A 14,850-nucleotide genomic window follows, 5' to 3' on the forward strand; every position below is an offset into this window, starting at 1 on the left:
TCTTATTGAAGATTCAACTCTTAAAGAGCAACCTCAAGGCCAACCCCAGGACACAACGTGCAGTTTGTTGCTTACAGCTGTGTGAACAAACTCATCTTCAAATGGAAAGTCCTCATTTAAGAGCTACACTGTTGATGTTTCAAGTGAAAGTCTTGTTCTGCCACTCACAAAGACCATTTTCAGCATCTCTTCATTCATCCATTTTAGCCTCATTCTCACTTCAGACGTTTGAGAAGAAGCGGTACTAAACGCACATGTTCCTTCGAGATCGCGTCATTTTAAACCTGTAAAAACACACTGATTTGTCCAAAATGTTGTTGGACACTTGAGGAATTACAGTACATGGTTTATATAAGGTAGGCTCGATTTTAAATTTCAAGTTTAAAGTTCATATGTCATCAGAAGAAAATGCAGATGTAGAAGCCATTTTGTGGCTGCTAGTGTCACTGCCACAGTAGTACTGTTAGCTACCAGTTGCGACTATTTACAATAGAAAGACTGTTTTGAAAGTAAGTGCACCATCGTAGTTCTGCATAAAACACACTTGCGCACGTGTCGACCTGGTGGGAATTTGGTTTAGGGTGCTATCCTATAGGAAATGTTTTCAATATTTGTTCTCAGCTACAGAAACACTGAAAGTAGGCTGGAGGTCACCTTAATATCAAAAGCTAAAGATTTGCAATGTTCTGGAAGAACATTTCAATGTTATTTTTTGGTTTTGAGTGTAATGTGCAACAAGCGATCATACACTGACGCATAACCAAAAAGGACAGCTCCATCTGCGCCACAGAAAACAAAACAGTGTCAGCTGCGCACATCTGGACTAATGTCAGGATTATTGTAGAAGTAATTATGAGCAAAGGAAATTCATCTCCGGCACAATATTCAGCACATACACTGGGCTACCTGACGCATGTGGAACGAATGAGTTCGGATGTTGCCATCGGGCATTCATTTGTGATTGGGTTGGTCCCCCTATATAAAGGGGACGCGCCCACTGCTCTGTTCTGTCTCCATACACGCCAAGATGAGCTACGGATCTGAAGTATTTTCCTCCTCCTCCTACCGGAAGATTTTCGGGGATTCTCCCCGTTATGCGTCCTCTCCATCGCGGACTGGGGTGAACGTGTCATCACGGGGAGGTTACCGGTCCTCCTCTCTATCCCGGAGCAACGTTCCATCCCTGGGCTCGTACAGCAGAAAGTCCGGCCGCTCCTTCTCGTCCATGCCACTGGAGACCTTCGACCTGACACAGAGCAGCGTCCTCAACAATGAGTTCAAAATCATCCGCACCAATGAGAAGGAACAAATGCAGGGTCTTAATGACCGCTTTGCAATGTTCATCGATAAAGTGCGCAACTTGGAGCAGCACAACAAAGTGCTGGAGACGGAGCTGACCACCTTGCGCCAGCGGCAGACCGAGCCGTCCCGCTTGGCCGAGCTTTACCAACAAGAGATCCGTGAACTGCGCTCCCAGCTGGAAGAGCTGAACGGGGAGAAGTCCCAGTTCATGCTTGAGAGGGACAGTATTGAAGACGAGCTGCAGAAGCTCAGGGGGAGATACGAAGAGGAGTTCCGTGCCCGAGAGGAGGCGGAGGCCACCCTCAAGGCTTTTAAGAAAGATGTGGATGATGCCACCATGGTGCGCCTGGACCTGGAGAAGAAGGTGGAATCTCTGCTGGACGAGATCAACTTCCTCAGGAAGGTGCACGAGGAGGAGGTGGCCGAGCTGATGGACATGATCCAGGCTGCCCAGGTGTCTGTGGAGATGGAGGTGTCCAAGCCGGATCTCACCTCTGCCCTCAAAGAGATCCGAGGCCAGTACGAATCTATGGCGTCCAAGAACATGCAGTCCGCCGAGGAGTGGTACAAGACCAAGTTCGCCGACTTGTCCGAGCAGGCCAACCGGAGCAATGAGGCCATCCGCGCCAGCAGGGAGGAAATGAACGAGTTCAGGAGGCAGCTGCAGTCCAAGACCATCGAGATAGAGAGTCTGAGGGGAACCAACGAGTCTCTGGAAAAGCAGCTTCGGGAGATGGAGGATAGGCACAATGCGGAGATTGGAAACTACCAGGTAAGCACATTTTCATGACTTGTTACGGGTTATAGACAAATAGAAAATCAGCCATTTATTTTTAGCCTAATAAAAGTTTATTTACATTGAAGTGACTACACTGTAGTTTTCTTCTCTTAAGAAGTGAATGTCAGAGCAATAACAACATCAGGAGCAGCTGTTGTCGCTCGGGCTCTGTCCGTGGTGCTGAAAGTCACTCCCACGGGACAGCGCGCTCAGCAGCTGCATCTGACAACGCCCACTGACTGTATATGCGCTAAATGAGTAATTTCACACAAGCCTTGTTTTTGATTGAGCACTCTCAACAGAGAATATGTTTTTAGGACAAACATTTCCAACCCATTTTACTCATAAAGGACTCTAATTTCCAGCTACACAAGGCACAGGTTAACAATAGGACTGACAGAGGTCTTTGTTTGGGCACTGATTATTCCCCTGCAAGCAATGTGGTCACAGACTATTATTTCTGACTTAAAAAAAATAATAATCATGGCCTACTTTTGTTGTAATGTTTTCTTGTTGTATTTTTCATCAGGACAGCATGGCAGAGCTGGAGAATGAGCTGAGGACCACTAAGAGCGAGATGGCTCGTCACCTGAGGGAGTACCAGGATCTGCTGAATGTCAAGATGGCACTGGATATTGAAATTGCAGCTTACAGGTAGGCTCTTCTTTCAAAGACAACTCACACATTATCAGTTATGATAACCTCTGTAACATGGAAGTGAAAGAGCAGAATATCAAAAAAACCCAAGATGCAGATTTTTAGTGGGGAAATTGTCATTCTCTCCCTTGTTTAATTGCTGTGCCCTATACCTCACCGTTTATCCTTTCCCTCTGTCATCCTGTCTGCAGGAAACTGCTGGAAGGGGAGGAGACCCGCATCGGGACAGGGATCACCTATCCATCTATGAGCTCCGGTGTTGGGCAAGGCTACAACTACCAGGCCCGTATGTACACCAGCTCCAGCAAGGGCTCCAAGAAGGAGAGCAAGGACGAGGACCAGGAGCAGCAGAGCAAGTCTGGAGCCAAGGTCTCCCAGCGTGAAGTTTATGAGGAGACAGTGGTCACCACCAAGAAGATGGAGAAGCAGCAAGACCCCAGCGATATTCCCACCAATCAGAAAAACTAAGAGCCTACTGTAAGCCTGCTTTTGACCCTTGAAGCTTCTCGTGACCCTGCAAACCCATTCCTCTCTTCATTTCCCATTGTAAAACAAACCCTCATCCTTTATACTTAAGCACTTGTGGGGATCTAAGATGATAGCTCTGCTTTTTCTTATTATTATAAGCATAGTAAGATTGTCATGGTTTCTATCTGAACTAGTCTGTGTTGGATGTCCACAAGTGTGTAGAGTGCGGGAGCTAGATGTTTGTTTTACGTGGGTTTGTTCTTCCTTTGTCCCCTTTATCCCCCACATGTGTTCCGCAAAGGAAATCCATTATAACTCTACTGTAACCATCACTCTATTCAAAACCACAGTACAGTTGTTCTCTCTCTGTCTTTTTCACACACTCAACAGCAAACAATAACAAGCACTAAGGTAGCATCTCTTACGGAAGTATGGTCTTAAATATAATATTCAACTGGTCTTTCACACTTTGGGCTAATGTTATATCGATATGTGATACTGAAACACAGTAGATAATAACTTTCTCATAATCATCATTCCCTTCTACCACAAGCTGTGAGATAATCTCCACATTACAATGGAAGCATGTGTGTGTGCGAGTTTTACTGTGCACATTTAAAGGACAAAAGATTCAAAACACATCAGCTGGTGTCGGTTATTCTGTCTGCATCCACTTAAACAATACAAATACAGTTATTCCTGACATAATAACGGCAGATTAGTAAGGAAGCACAAAGTCTACGGTTATAGGAAACCAGCCAAAATAAACAATAATATATGACTGTGTCTTGCTGAGCCATTATTGTGAGTCTCTTTACTAAAAATGGAGTTCATAAGCAAAATGTCTGCTTAAATCTCTTCCTGCACAATTTCTTTGATCACAGTCGGTGCTTTCCGGTGAAGTTTCATTCTCAAAAGTGGATTGCTGTAGCTATTTAAATGGGATTCGAAGCAAACAAGAAAACAAATGTATTAATCGCATAGATTTTGCATGGTGTATGTAGATGTCATGCTTGCATGGAATCCATTAGCCCATTGCTCATTCAGCACGATTCCGTTGGTCGGGGTTAAAAGGTCGGCTCATACCTTCCTTTTCACCATCTACCTTGTTGAGCATCATCACGCACAACACTCATTAATAACTGTAATAGACATGTTCAGTTAACATGCTGTTACAGGCAGTTACAGGCTAACAAGCTGTATGCTAGATCTGAGACTATTATGTAGGCTATAGATCTCTGCTGTTGATGCTATGAAGATGAAAAGGAAAGATCCTCTTTAAGGCACTTATATAGGAATGTCAAAACTACCTAATTTGGTAATGATGAACAGTTTGATACAGGGAAAAGGAAAAGTTATACAAAGTTGCTGTAAAAGGGGCAAAATGCAGCTAATATGATAAGAAAGAGGAAATATTTTTTTCCCCTGATACAGTCCAGTCAATTAGAGACTGAATTGTAAATTACGCTTTAGCACAAATGTATAAGATTCTGTATGATCCATCCATTTAACACCGTTTCCCATGTGCCATTGATGATGATTGGAGCACATTTGCGCCCCAGAAACCATATCATGTCACTAAGCCAGAGGAAAACCATGCCATCAACACTCAAAAGTACATCACACATTCAGTCAGAAGCTGCCAGACCACGCTGTGTTTAAAACAACTTGACCTCTCTATTTCTAACTGTGGCCATGACTGGAGAAAATGTCTGTTGTAGTATGACCTCACTGCTAGAAATCCTTCGGTATGACAGACTTATAGCTTGTCTTTCTGCTTGTGCACCGCCAACATTAACACAGCTATCTTATTCCGCTGCTGCTGCTGGTCATGGCGATCGATGCCCTGACAAACTGCACTCACAATGAAAACAAAAAAACAACGACTGGCTGTATGGCAGACTGTTCTGGATTGGGTTCCTGTTGTTTTACTTGAGGCTTGTAATAAGTATCTTAGTACTGTAGCGAGTGTGTTTGTATCTCTACACAGTGGCCTATCATAACTGGAAGTATTTTGGGGGGCAGCAAATCTGAAAGTTGGGCATTTTGTCTAATGAATTACTGAATTCCAATGTAAAAGCAGAGGGAAAATCTCAGATGTACAAGAACTTAGAAATATAAGCAGCATTTTATAGTATACAGCTATAACAATGGATGAATGGTTCATGGTTGCAAATTTCAAGCCTTTATCTTTACACTGTAAACCAAGAGTTTTCATTGGTGTCTGAAGAAAAAATGTCACTACTACTTCTACAGCACTGCCAAACTTTTCTAAGTGCACACGCAACACCACTTCATGGGGAAAACATCAAGTATTTTCTGACAATAAAGTACATCACCAATCCAAAAGCAACAATCAAGATTTACCCATAGAGCAAATACTGTAGGATGTAAAATGCCTTAAAACACCAGCAACTTTTTTCTGGCCATGTGTGTGATGTGTATGATTCTGTTTAGTTGTGTGTTTAATCATTATCATGTATTTATTAGCGTTTATTAGAGCTACCGTGACTATAAAAGCATAGGGATTGAATGTAGCTGACATGCTATTCTCTTTACTGTTATTACTACTTATGCATTGCTGTATGACACCATATCAATAAAGACTTGACATTATTGAGGCTGCATATGATTTCATTGTGTTTATTTTATAGGCAACGCCCACTTTTTGGGCAAGGATCCCCTATTGGAAAATGTAGAAAAGATCGTATTTTTTACTCATTCATAGTTACTATTAACATGCAGATGCAGATTAATAATACAATGGTGGTGTTGTGGTATTGCCATTTCTACTTAAGTAAAATATCTGAGTACTTCCTCCACCACTGATTAATGATGATGAGCCACTGTGATTTGTAATAGGATGGAAGAGAGAATATTCACAGATTTCTGTAGTGGTATATGAGGGGAGGACTCTTCTGTAGCATGATCAACAGATCAACCCGGACCAATACGGGCCGGAAAGTTATGCCACCTCAACCTCTTCCTTGGAGATGTTTTTCTTTTGCTTCTCAGGGCCACAGTGCAGATGTGTATTAAAGGGATATGATGGATTAATTGCTGATGTACTGTCTGTTGATCTTTGTACCCCCGCAGCTGCTCCACACACTTACACACACCCACAGTCCTAGACCTTGAGACCTTGGGCTTCATGGATTGTCTCTGATTAGCCCATGTCCCCTCGCCCACTGACTGGGTGGGACGGCCTCGACACTGGGTGTGCATGTGTGACGCAGGTTGCAGTTCTTCAAAGATTTATACCTCTGCAATGCTGCTGAGTAGAAGGTGTGGTGAGAGGCATCCATTGAAATGCCACTGTAAAAGCCCTGTTATGAAACAGCCCTCCCTCCTTTTGCTTCAAACTTGAAGAGGGCTTCAACTTTCTATTTTAAGTCTCACCTTAGCCACCCTGTCCTTTCTTCATAACCATAGAAAACACATGAGAGTATTATGAGGCTATAAAAACATATGAAAAACAATAGTGACTGCTACCATGCATACGATGTTGCCTCCTATAAGAAACTCTGGGATTAATTTGAAATTTATAGCTAAAAGCTATCAGAGGGTGTTTAGCCGTTAGTCCCAATCCAATCAGCATAAATAGCAGATTTCTCAAGTGTGCCATTCAATTATTATTGCACACATGCTTGTCTTAAAATACTCGCAGTGTTGTGTAAAAACTAGTTTTTATGCTGTTATAGAAAGAGCTAAGAACAAACTGAGCCTGCCAGTTCATCGATAAACACATTTTCACATTCCCTCTATTGATTTCTCACTTTGACGTGTCATTATATTAACATTCAGTTTCCCCCTTTTTATTTCCCCTTAAGTAGCTTTAAGGTTGGAAAAATCATCTAAATCCACACAGTCTGACAGTGTCGCATATGTATCGACTTGTTTCAGCTCTTCATTGAAGCTCTAATACAGTTATTCTGAGTGAAATATTCAAACCCTAACCCTAACCCGGCTCTGCTGGTGTGACCCGCTCCGGGGACAGTTGCAGGTGGGAGTTTGACTGGTTCGGTACACCTGTCAAACAGTAACGCAGGTGTCCTAAGGCGAGCTCAAGGAGGACAGAAACCTCCCGTGGAGCAGAAGGGCAAAAGCTCTTGATTTTCAGTACGAATACAGACTGTGAAAGCGGGGCCTCACGATCCTTTTGACTTTTTGGGTTTTAAGCAGGAGGTGTCAGAAACGTTACCACTTGTGGTGGCCAAGCGTTCATAGCAACGTTGCTTTTTGATCAACCGGCTCTTCCTAACATTGTGAAGCAGAATTCACCAAGTGTTGGATTGTTCACCCACTAATAGGGAATTTGGGATGTTTTTTTATGGCTACATCATTCTGTCAAATGGAGATATTCTAGATGTCTCATGCATCATTTTATACACATCTTCCCCAAATTTAGCCTGAAATATCTGGACATATTCTGTAGGTTTCAACAATGTTTGGGTGCACAGTATGAGAGGTCTGAGAGGCTAATAAATATCATCTGTACAATCTGTACATGTGCAATCCCTCTTTTTCATGTCCCCTTTGCTATCTTGAGGGATAAAGGAGACCGTGTTGAGGGAGAAGCATGTTTTATGTTCTGTCTGGTAATAAGTGTCTGTGTGGGGCTGTACTGGTGTGGGTGGAAATGAGAATCAGACGGTGGAGCGAGGAGGCCATGGCTGTTTGGGTCTCGGGATCAAAGCCATTCCTCTTCACTGGACTGAGGCGTCGGCTCTGCAGACTTATTAAAATGTGAATGTGTGTGACTTTACATACACACAAAGACACTTATCACACTAACAGAAACCAAAAAGGGCAGAAAGATGCTACTCCCTGAATGAGGGAGATAGTCACATTTGTTTTTTAATCTTTGCCTAAGCTTCTTCAAGTCTTAAGGTGAGTTCAGACAAAACGCGAGGTGAATTTTAGATACGGCATGATTGCATGTAAGGTCAATAGAGAGGCGTGAATACACACAAATGTGCCCAGGGAGGTATCAACTGAGGTGAAGCGTCTGCACAAGTTGAAAATGTTTTAACACACCTATAAAGGAATACACTGACAGTTTGAGAAGAATATTTGTTGTCTTACTGGGAATTACATGAGAAGATCCTCTCCTCTCTGTGCAGGAAGTGTTTAGCCTAGCTTAGCACAAACATTGGTATCAGGAGGAAACAGTGAGCCTCTGCCAAAACAGAAAAAAATTACACCTTCCAACAACTCCAGAATTGTCTTTTTACGTTGTTAGCTGCTAGTTCGCCAATAATCATGTTTTCTATTCTACATTCTATGTTTTTCCATTCTTTCTACAAAAGATACAATGTGTAAATATGACTAGCTCGCTGCTTCCTCTCTTTGTGCTATGCTAAGCTAGGCTAGACACGTCACTGAGCTTGCACAGAGATAAAGCTCTAAAAAAGAAGCTAATTTCCCAAAATATCAGAGCATTCCTTTAAATACACCGACAGGCAGACAACTTTTCAGTGCATTGTTGGTATGAATAATTTTACCATTTGACTCATATTTTACTCTTTGTACCTGTAAACAAAGTGCTCATTTGTGAGTTGCTGCTGCTGTTGCCTTGGATTCTGTTGCTAGCATCCTGCTGTGCTTCAGCAGCCTGGGGAAATGACTGCTCTCAGAGAGACAGAGTTCGCTCTGATCCAGACAGGCAGACAAAGAGGTCTGAAGAGAGGCATATAAACATCAATGCGGAGACAACAAACAGATAGCAAACAGTAAGGAGAGCAGATTTGTCACATTTAACGTATATAACATCTACACTGAGGTAGATGTTAATGTAAATCGGATGAGCCTAAAACCTGTGGAAGCAACAACTAAAAATAATGTTGACAAGCAACTTACTAACTTACTATTCTGTTCGGGAAAAAAAACACTTAAGGGAGTATTTAGCCTCATATTACCTATTCAGTCTGTTTCCTTTCCTGGCACAAAGTGCTGAATCATTTTGAGGTAGGCCCTGTGTATGATGTGGCACTCTCTCTGTTAACCAAGCCATCACTGTGTTTTTTTCCTTGTTGCTAATAATAGCAGAGACAGAGCCAGCAGAGCCAGACATGCAGACCAGACAGACTGAAGGAAAATGTTTTTTCCCTGAACAAAGGGAAAGGTCGCAGCCCTATTGTTGACAACCATCTAAGCTTCTGTGAGGATGGATGGAGTGGTATTGGTTGGGTATTCAACCTGAGAAATACAATTACATTAGCTAGAATCTCACTAATCAGAAAATGGAGTGGGCATGGCCATTCAAGTATTTCTAGTATTGTAGAGAATTTGATTCAGGTATAAAGATTTGATTTGTAGAGTGGTTAACTGGCTTAATTTAGTATAGATGTACTCTTTTGCTTCTTTAGTCCAAGGATCGTATAAACTAGATGTGACACTTGATCAACATTCAATTTTACATTTAACATTTATATTTTGACTGATTTCTGAAATGTAATTGTAAATGCTAAATTAGTAAAAACTGGTCAATACAAATACTCTATTTGTATACAGTTTGCACAATTACTTTGAACAGCCTGACACCTGAATAAAGCCTTGCCTTTTTCAAGGACAGGCAATGGGAAAGGAGTACTAACTTGTCAGTAGATACAAAGAACACCTTTTTAAAAACGATTTGGTCATAGCAGTTTGCAACATGCATGCAGCTTTTTGAAGAAAGTGCTGTCAGGTATCTATGCTGACATTGCTAAATAGATTTAACTACAACAGTTAAATCCCAGAAGACATACAGACTATATTTAAAATGCGTCACACCAGGACTATTTGGGGTGAAATCTCATTATTTCGTCAGGTGTGGAAAAGTGTGATCCATCACTTCCTCCAGTGATTAAACAGATTAAAACCCCACTGTTGTACAGGGAAAGGTTTGATTAAATGTTAAAAGGTGGGTATTTTTAGGCTTCAGCTGGCTACATCAAAAGCTGGAGAAGGAGGAAGGTACATTAAGAAATTGATATGTGCATCAGAACTGAAGCTCTGCAGTCTGCTGTTGATGCTGCACTGGAGGCACAAAGTGTCATTGTGGAGATAAATCTGGCAAAAAAAAAAAATACACATGCCTGTCAGAAATTTCAAACCACTCTGGAATATATTTTGAAAGAATTTGAGATTTTGTTCACTTCCTTCTTTAGGCATCCTGTCAGAATTCAGTCTGCAGATACAACTGGAATCTTTTTAATATTTACTCAAGGACTCCTTAGGAAATATCAGCAGTCATAAAAGCCTAATCCACTTCTTCTTTTATAACTAACTGGCAATAAAGCATTCCTGAAAAAATCTGATTTATGTTTTGTCCAATATGTGATGACCACCAGTTAATAAATACTGTACATGCTAATTTACCCGAAATTAGTCCATGTTACTTATCTGTAACAGTTACTGTCTGTCAAACTTTTGCCCGAGATACAGTCACTGACTTGAAGAAGAAGTGATGTTTGGTCCTTATTCAGATGGGACTCATTATTTTGGAGGAGGCCATGGAGGGTGCAGGAGTGCAGCAAAACAAGTTCAACCTACAGGGATGTGTCCTTAAAGTAACCTTGTGCTGCAGTGTGCAACCGCTGACAGATGCAATTTGGAATCAAAGTCACATTAAGAAATCCATTTGGATGATGACATTCTGGTTTATAAGTCTATAACAAGGCAATGTCCTCATAAAACTCCAGGCAATTTCAGAAATATATTTTATATTGGCAGTGTCAGTTCAAGGTTGTTGTTTTTTTTACATCTGTATTCTTCAATAAGTATATAAGTAAATAAGTGAAATATTGTATCAATTATTTTCATCTTTATCATTTCCTGTCATGTTTAGAGCATTCTTGATACAGAAGTGGATAACACAGAGGTGCATACACAATCTGACAGGACTTTTTTTTTAGACAAATGGCGTAACTAAAGATCACAGTGTACCGTCATGTTCTAAAATGTTCCTTCAGCTCTTTGGGGGGGTGAGAGGTGTGTGCTGCCACTGCCTAATCCATAATAGAGCAGCTGAGCCCATCCAGGGCTTCCTATTCAGCATCCAGCCTGCAGACAATGACACAGCATTTTGAGAGCAAGGGAACAAAAAGAAAGTGAAAGTATAAAAATATAACAATGCTGAGCTTCAAGGTATCATGAGGAATTAAAACCCAGAAGTTACACAGCTGTAAGAAAAGTAAGAGTAGTGAGTGTGTCAAATGGAATCATTAATGATCAGGAGCTCAAAGCTTTAAAAGAGAGAGATGCCTCTGATCAGTTTTAGATGATTCTGTTTCAACGACTGGTGTTAAGAATTCCCTTTTTTTACGTATTTTAGAGCTCTAATGACAGATGTAGCCTGATCAGTTGAACGATTACATGAAAGATAAGCTTTCTGTCATGGTTTTATTCAGGGCTTCTTCTTACTTTGTTCCTGTTCCTCAGTGGTAAAATATTAAAATGACCTCATCACTGTTGAACACCTGCTGCTGGAGAGTTGGTGCAGCGATTATGTGTGTGAGTAATATGATGATTTATACGGTATGTACACCATGTTCCAAAAAAAGATTATTTCCACTTATATTATTATTATCAAGTAAAACTTTGATTAGATATATCGTTTTATTATTAGCTCTTGTATTGGCATAATTAGGCCACATCACTGTGACCATTAATTTCCTCTGCTGCTGAACAGGTGTGAAACTGTGAGAGGTCAGACAGAATAATTCTGCTATCATTAATCTTCAGGCCATGCACCTTTAAAAATACAATTAATTATATTTTATTAAGACCATTAGCAACAAAGTAACATCAATTTATCAATAAAAAGTACAAAGCACTGTATGCCTGTGTAGGTATATGTTTAAGTCAACTTTCCTGGAGCCAAACAAGTGCCCCATATTAGCAACTGATCTGTTCAAGATGTTCTCCTGGTCCTTCTTTTTGTTGAAGCAGAAGTGCTGTACAGATGAACCCAGGAAAATATAGAGGCCAATTAAAACCCTATTTGACCATGATGACTGATTTTCAAGATTATGAAGAGCCTGCACTGGTCTGTGCAAAATACAGCAGGTCACCTTGGACAGTCAGCAGGCATTATTTTGTATTGTGCAGGATATCAGGATTTACATCTTTTGTCTCTCGATTAAATGTCACACAAGTTGGAGGTGTCAAAATTGACACATTTTTGGCACATAGATTATTCTGAAAGTAATCCCGTTATATGAGCTGTTTAACAAAAGAAATACGAAAAAAGATGACTGTAGTTTGCAAAAGTCATTAGGCCTACAGTGAATGGTCAGCCAGCTGCCAGTTAGCTTAATTTAGCATAAAGACTGGAAACAGGAGGAAACAGCTAGCCTGGCTCTGTCTAGAGGTAACAAAAAATCAGCCTACCAGCACCTCTAAAGCTGATTAACACGTTATATCTTGTTTGTTTAAACAAATCGGCACAAAGACGGAAGTGTAAAAACAGCAATTTGCTGTTTTACAGGGGGTTAAGCTGGACTATTTCTCGTCCCCTGTTTCCGGTCTTTATCCTAAACTAAGCTAGCCTGCTGCTGGCTGCAGCTTCATATTTAACACACAGACATGAGAGTGGTGCCTATCTTCTCACCTAACTCTCTGCAAGAAAAAAAATAAGCATATTACCCAAAATGTCAGATGATCCCTGTAAACCTGCATTAATAGATTTTCTTGCCCCAGAATGAGCTGTCAACAAAACAATGACATGTTAACACCTTAAAAGTTCTTGCAGTGACCTTGTTAGCAAACAGCCTATTTACACATCTAGCAGACACACAACATTAGCATTCATTTGGAGTGTTTTTGGTCTCTCATTTTCACTCTCCTCTCCACTGACTCCTGTGAAAAATATCAGGTTCTTTAGCTGCTAAATGTCACTATGTTCACCAGCTAGTTGCTAACTTTGTCTGTTTGCCGTTTGGTGCTGGGCAGGTAGCAGGCAGTGGGTTTTTAGAGCTTTTTCCCCGAAACCAGTTGCCTGCTATGGCAGGAAATGACAATCACAGCAGTGAGACTGAACTATAACAGTAAAGCTGTGAGACATAAAGCCAAAATATTTCCCTGGAAGATGCTGAAACGCTCCTGGGGAATTGTAGAGTCAGGTGATGATTCTCTTTGGGTTCATAAAAGCGACCCCTTTTACATTGTAATTTATCGTTTGACCCAGCATTGATATAAAAATACTGAAATCTTCTGGGTTGTTCCCAGCTTAAGAGATGCCAAGCACTGCCGGTTAGCTTGTTTTACTACTTTCTCTAAAGTTCTCATTTGCGGGGTTGACATTTTATTTTTATCTTCAAGAGGATTTGTGTCTCACCTTGAAAAGCCCCTCATTATATTGTGTGTGTTAATATTGAGCACCAGTATTCTCACAGAATCTGTTGGTTTAAACATGATGAATTTCTTATCTGCAGAAATGAAACACTTACTGTAGCCTCGACTGGATTAATGAGGTTTTTGCTTCTTGGGCTCCTGTGATTATTTTAGCTCCACTAAAACAATCAGCAGGTATTCTTTTTATTTCCTTTCCTTATCATAGATCATGGATACAGACTACTTTACAAACGTTATCACCTCTGTAGTTATTCTCTCGTCCAGTTTCACACTGAGAGTGAGATTACTGGATGATTTAAACATTGAACTGCCTCAGTAGCTACCTATCAATGTGCGGCAGAGGGTGTAAAAACTGGAAAAGGACACAGAGGACACTCCCTTCCCCACACAGAGCGCCGTAGGCTGTCAGGCTAGAGGAATAAAGATTGCCTGCCTCCAGAGGCCGACTTACTGACAAATCTCCCATGCTGCACACAGTATATAGTCTTCATCCAGACATGCACAGAGCAGCTGGGAGGGGGCGGCTGGGGCTGTTCAAAAGGGAGGGAGCGAGGTGCTGTCCATACTCCCCTGCCCCCTCTGTGTTTCATCCATCCTTCTTCTATGAGGTGCAGGAACAATAGTGGGACACGCACCTAATGAGATAGAAGTGGGTTGTTGTATTCTCTGCTGCTGCAAGGCAACCTTCGATCACCAATCAGAGTTTCCCCTCGGGGATCAATAAAGTATTTCTGATTTCTGATTCTGATCAATCACTGGCAGCGATTGATTAAAGGACTTACATGTACACAGATTTGTGGGATAGTTTGTAGAAGACATGTTTCACACCGCGTGCATGTCTACCACACCTTCTCCTTTCAGTGCTTTCTTTTGTTCATCATCTTAATACCCACGAGTCATCTCTTACTCTTTCCTCATTTGCTGAAATGCAGTAACAACTACTGGAGAAAACCTGCATCAGGTCTGAGACTGTTAGAAATGACAACATCTCCCAGTGTGCGTGGGAAAAATGCAAAGCACACCCACTGCTGCTGTTAAAGGCATGAAGGTCATTCATGTTTGAGCATGTCCTCTTCTTAAAGAAAATGACAAATAGAAAATTGCTTTAGAAGAAGTTGAAAAGTGATACTCAGTGTGCACATAGTGCTGCCCACATTGAGTATAGGCTAAGAGTACATCTCATATCATCAAAGGACTCTTTGAGAGGAAGTAATCATTGTGCATATGGGCTTCTCAAAGGAAATGCAAGTCACACAAAATGAACTGATTCAAACCATTTGACACAAGTCAGTACACACCAGTTTAAA

At 41.2% G+C, this 14,850-nt stretch overlaps 1 protein-coding gene across 1 annotated transcript; it reads left to right on the top strand.

The window, feature by feature from the left end:
• Window positions 1-899: 899 nt before the first annotated feature.
• inab (internexin neuronal intermediate filament protein, alpha b) lies at window positions 900-5,832 on the top strand. Its single transcript, XM_044190670.1, has 3 exons — window positions 900-2,074; window positions 2,610-2,734; window positions 2,929-5,832. Exons 1-3 carry the CDS (start codon window positions 1,028-1,030, stop codon window positions 3,203-3,205), a joined length of 1,449 nt encoding a protein of 482 aa, XP_044046605.1. The 5' UTR covers window positions 900-1,027; the 3' UTR covers window positions 3,206-5,832.
• The last annotated feature ends 9,018 nt before the right edge of the window (window positions 5,833-14,850 follow it).

Source organism: Siniperca chuatsi, linkage group LG3 (assembly GCF_020085105.1).
Source record: "Siniperca chuatsi isolate FFG_IHB_CAS linkage group LG3, ASM2008510v1, whole genome shotgun sequence".
Classification (NCBI taxonomy): domain Eukaryota; kingdom Metazoa; phylum Chordata; class Actinopteri; order Centrarchiformes; family Sinipercidae; genus Siniperca; species Siniperca chuatsi.

Bases quoted from the DNA above. Each gene is read 5' to 3' on its own strand.
- inab (XM_044190670.1), top strand. From the start codon at position 1,028: ATGAGCTACGGATCTGAAGTATTTTCCTCCTCCTCCTACCGGAAGATT. The intron at 2,075-2,609 runs GTAAGCACATTT...ATTTTTCATCAG, and splicing joins CGGAGATTGGAAACTACCAG to GACAGCATGGCAGAGCTGGA. The intron at 2,735-2,928 runs GTAGGCTCTTCT...TCCTGTCTGCAG, and splicing joins ATTGAAATTGCAGCTTACAG to GAAACTGCTGGAAGGGGAGG.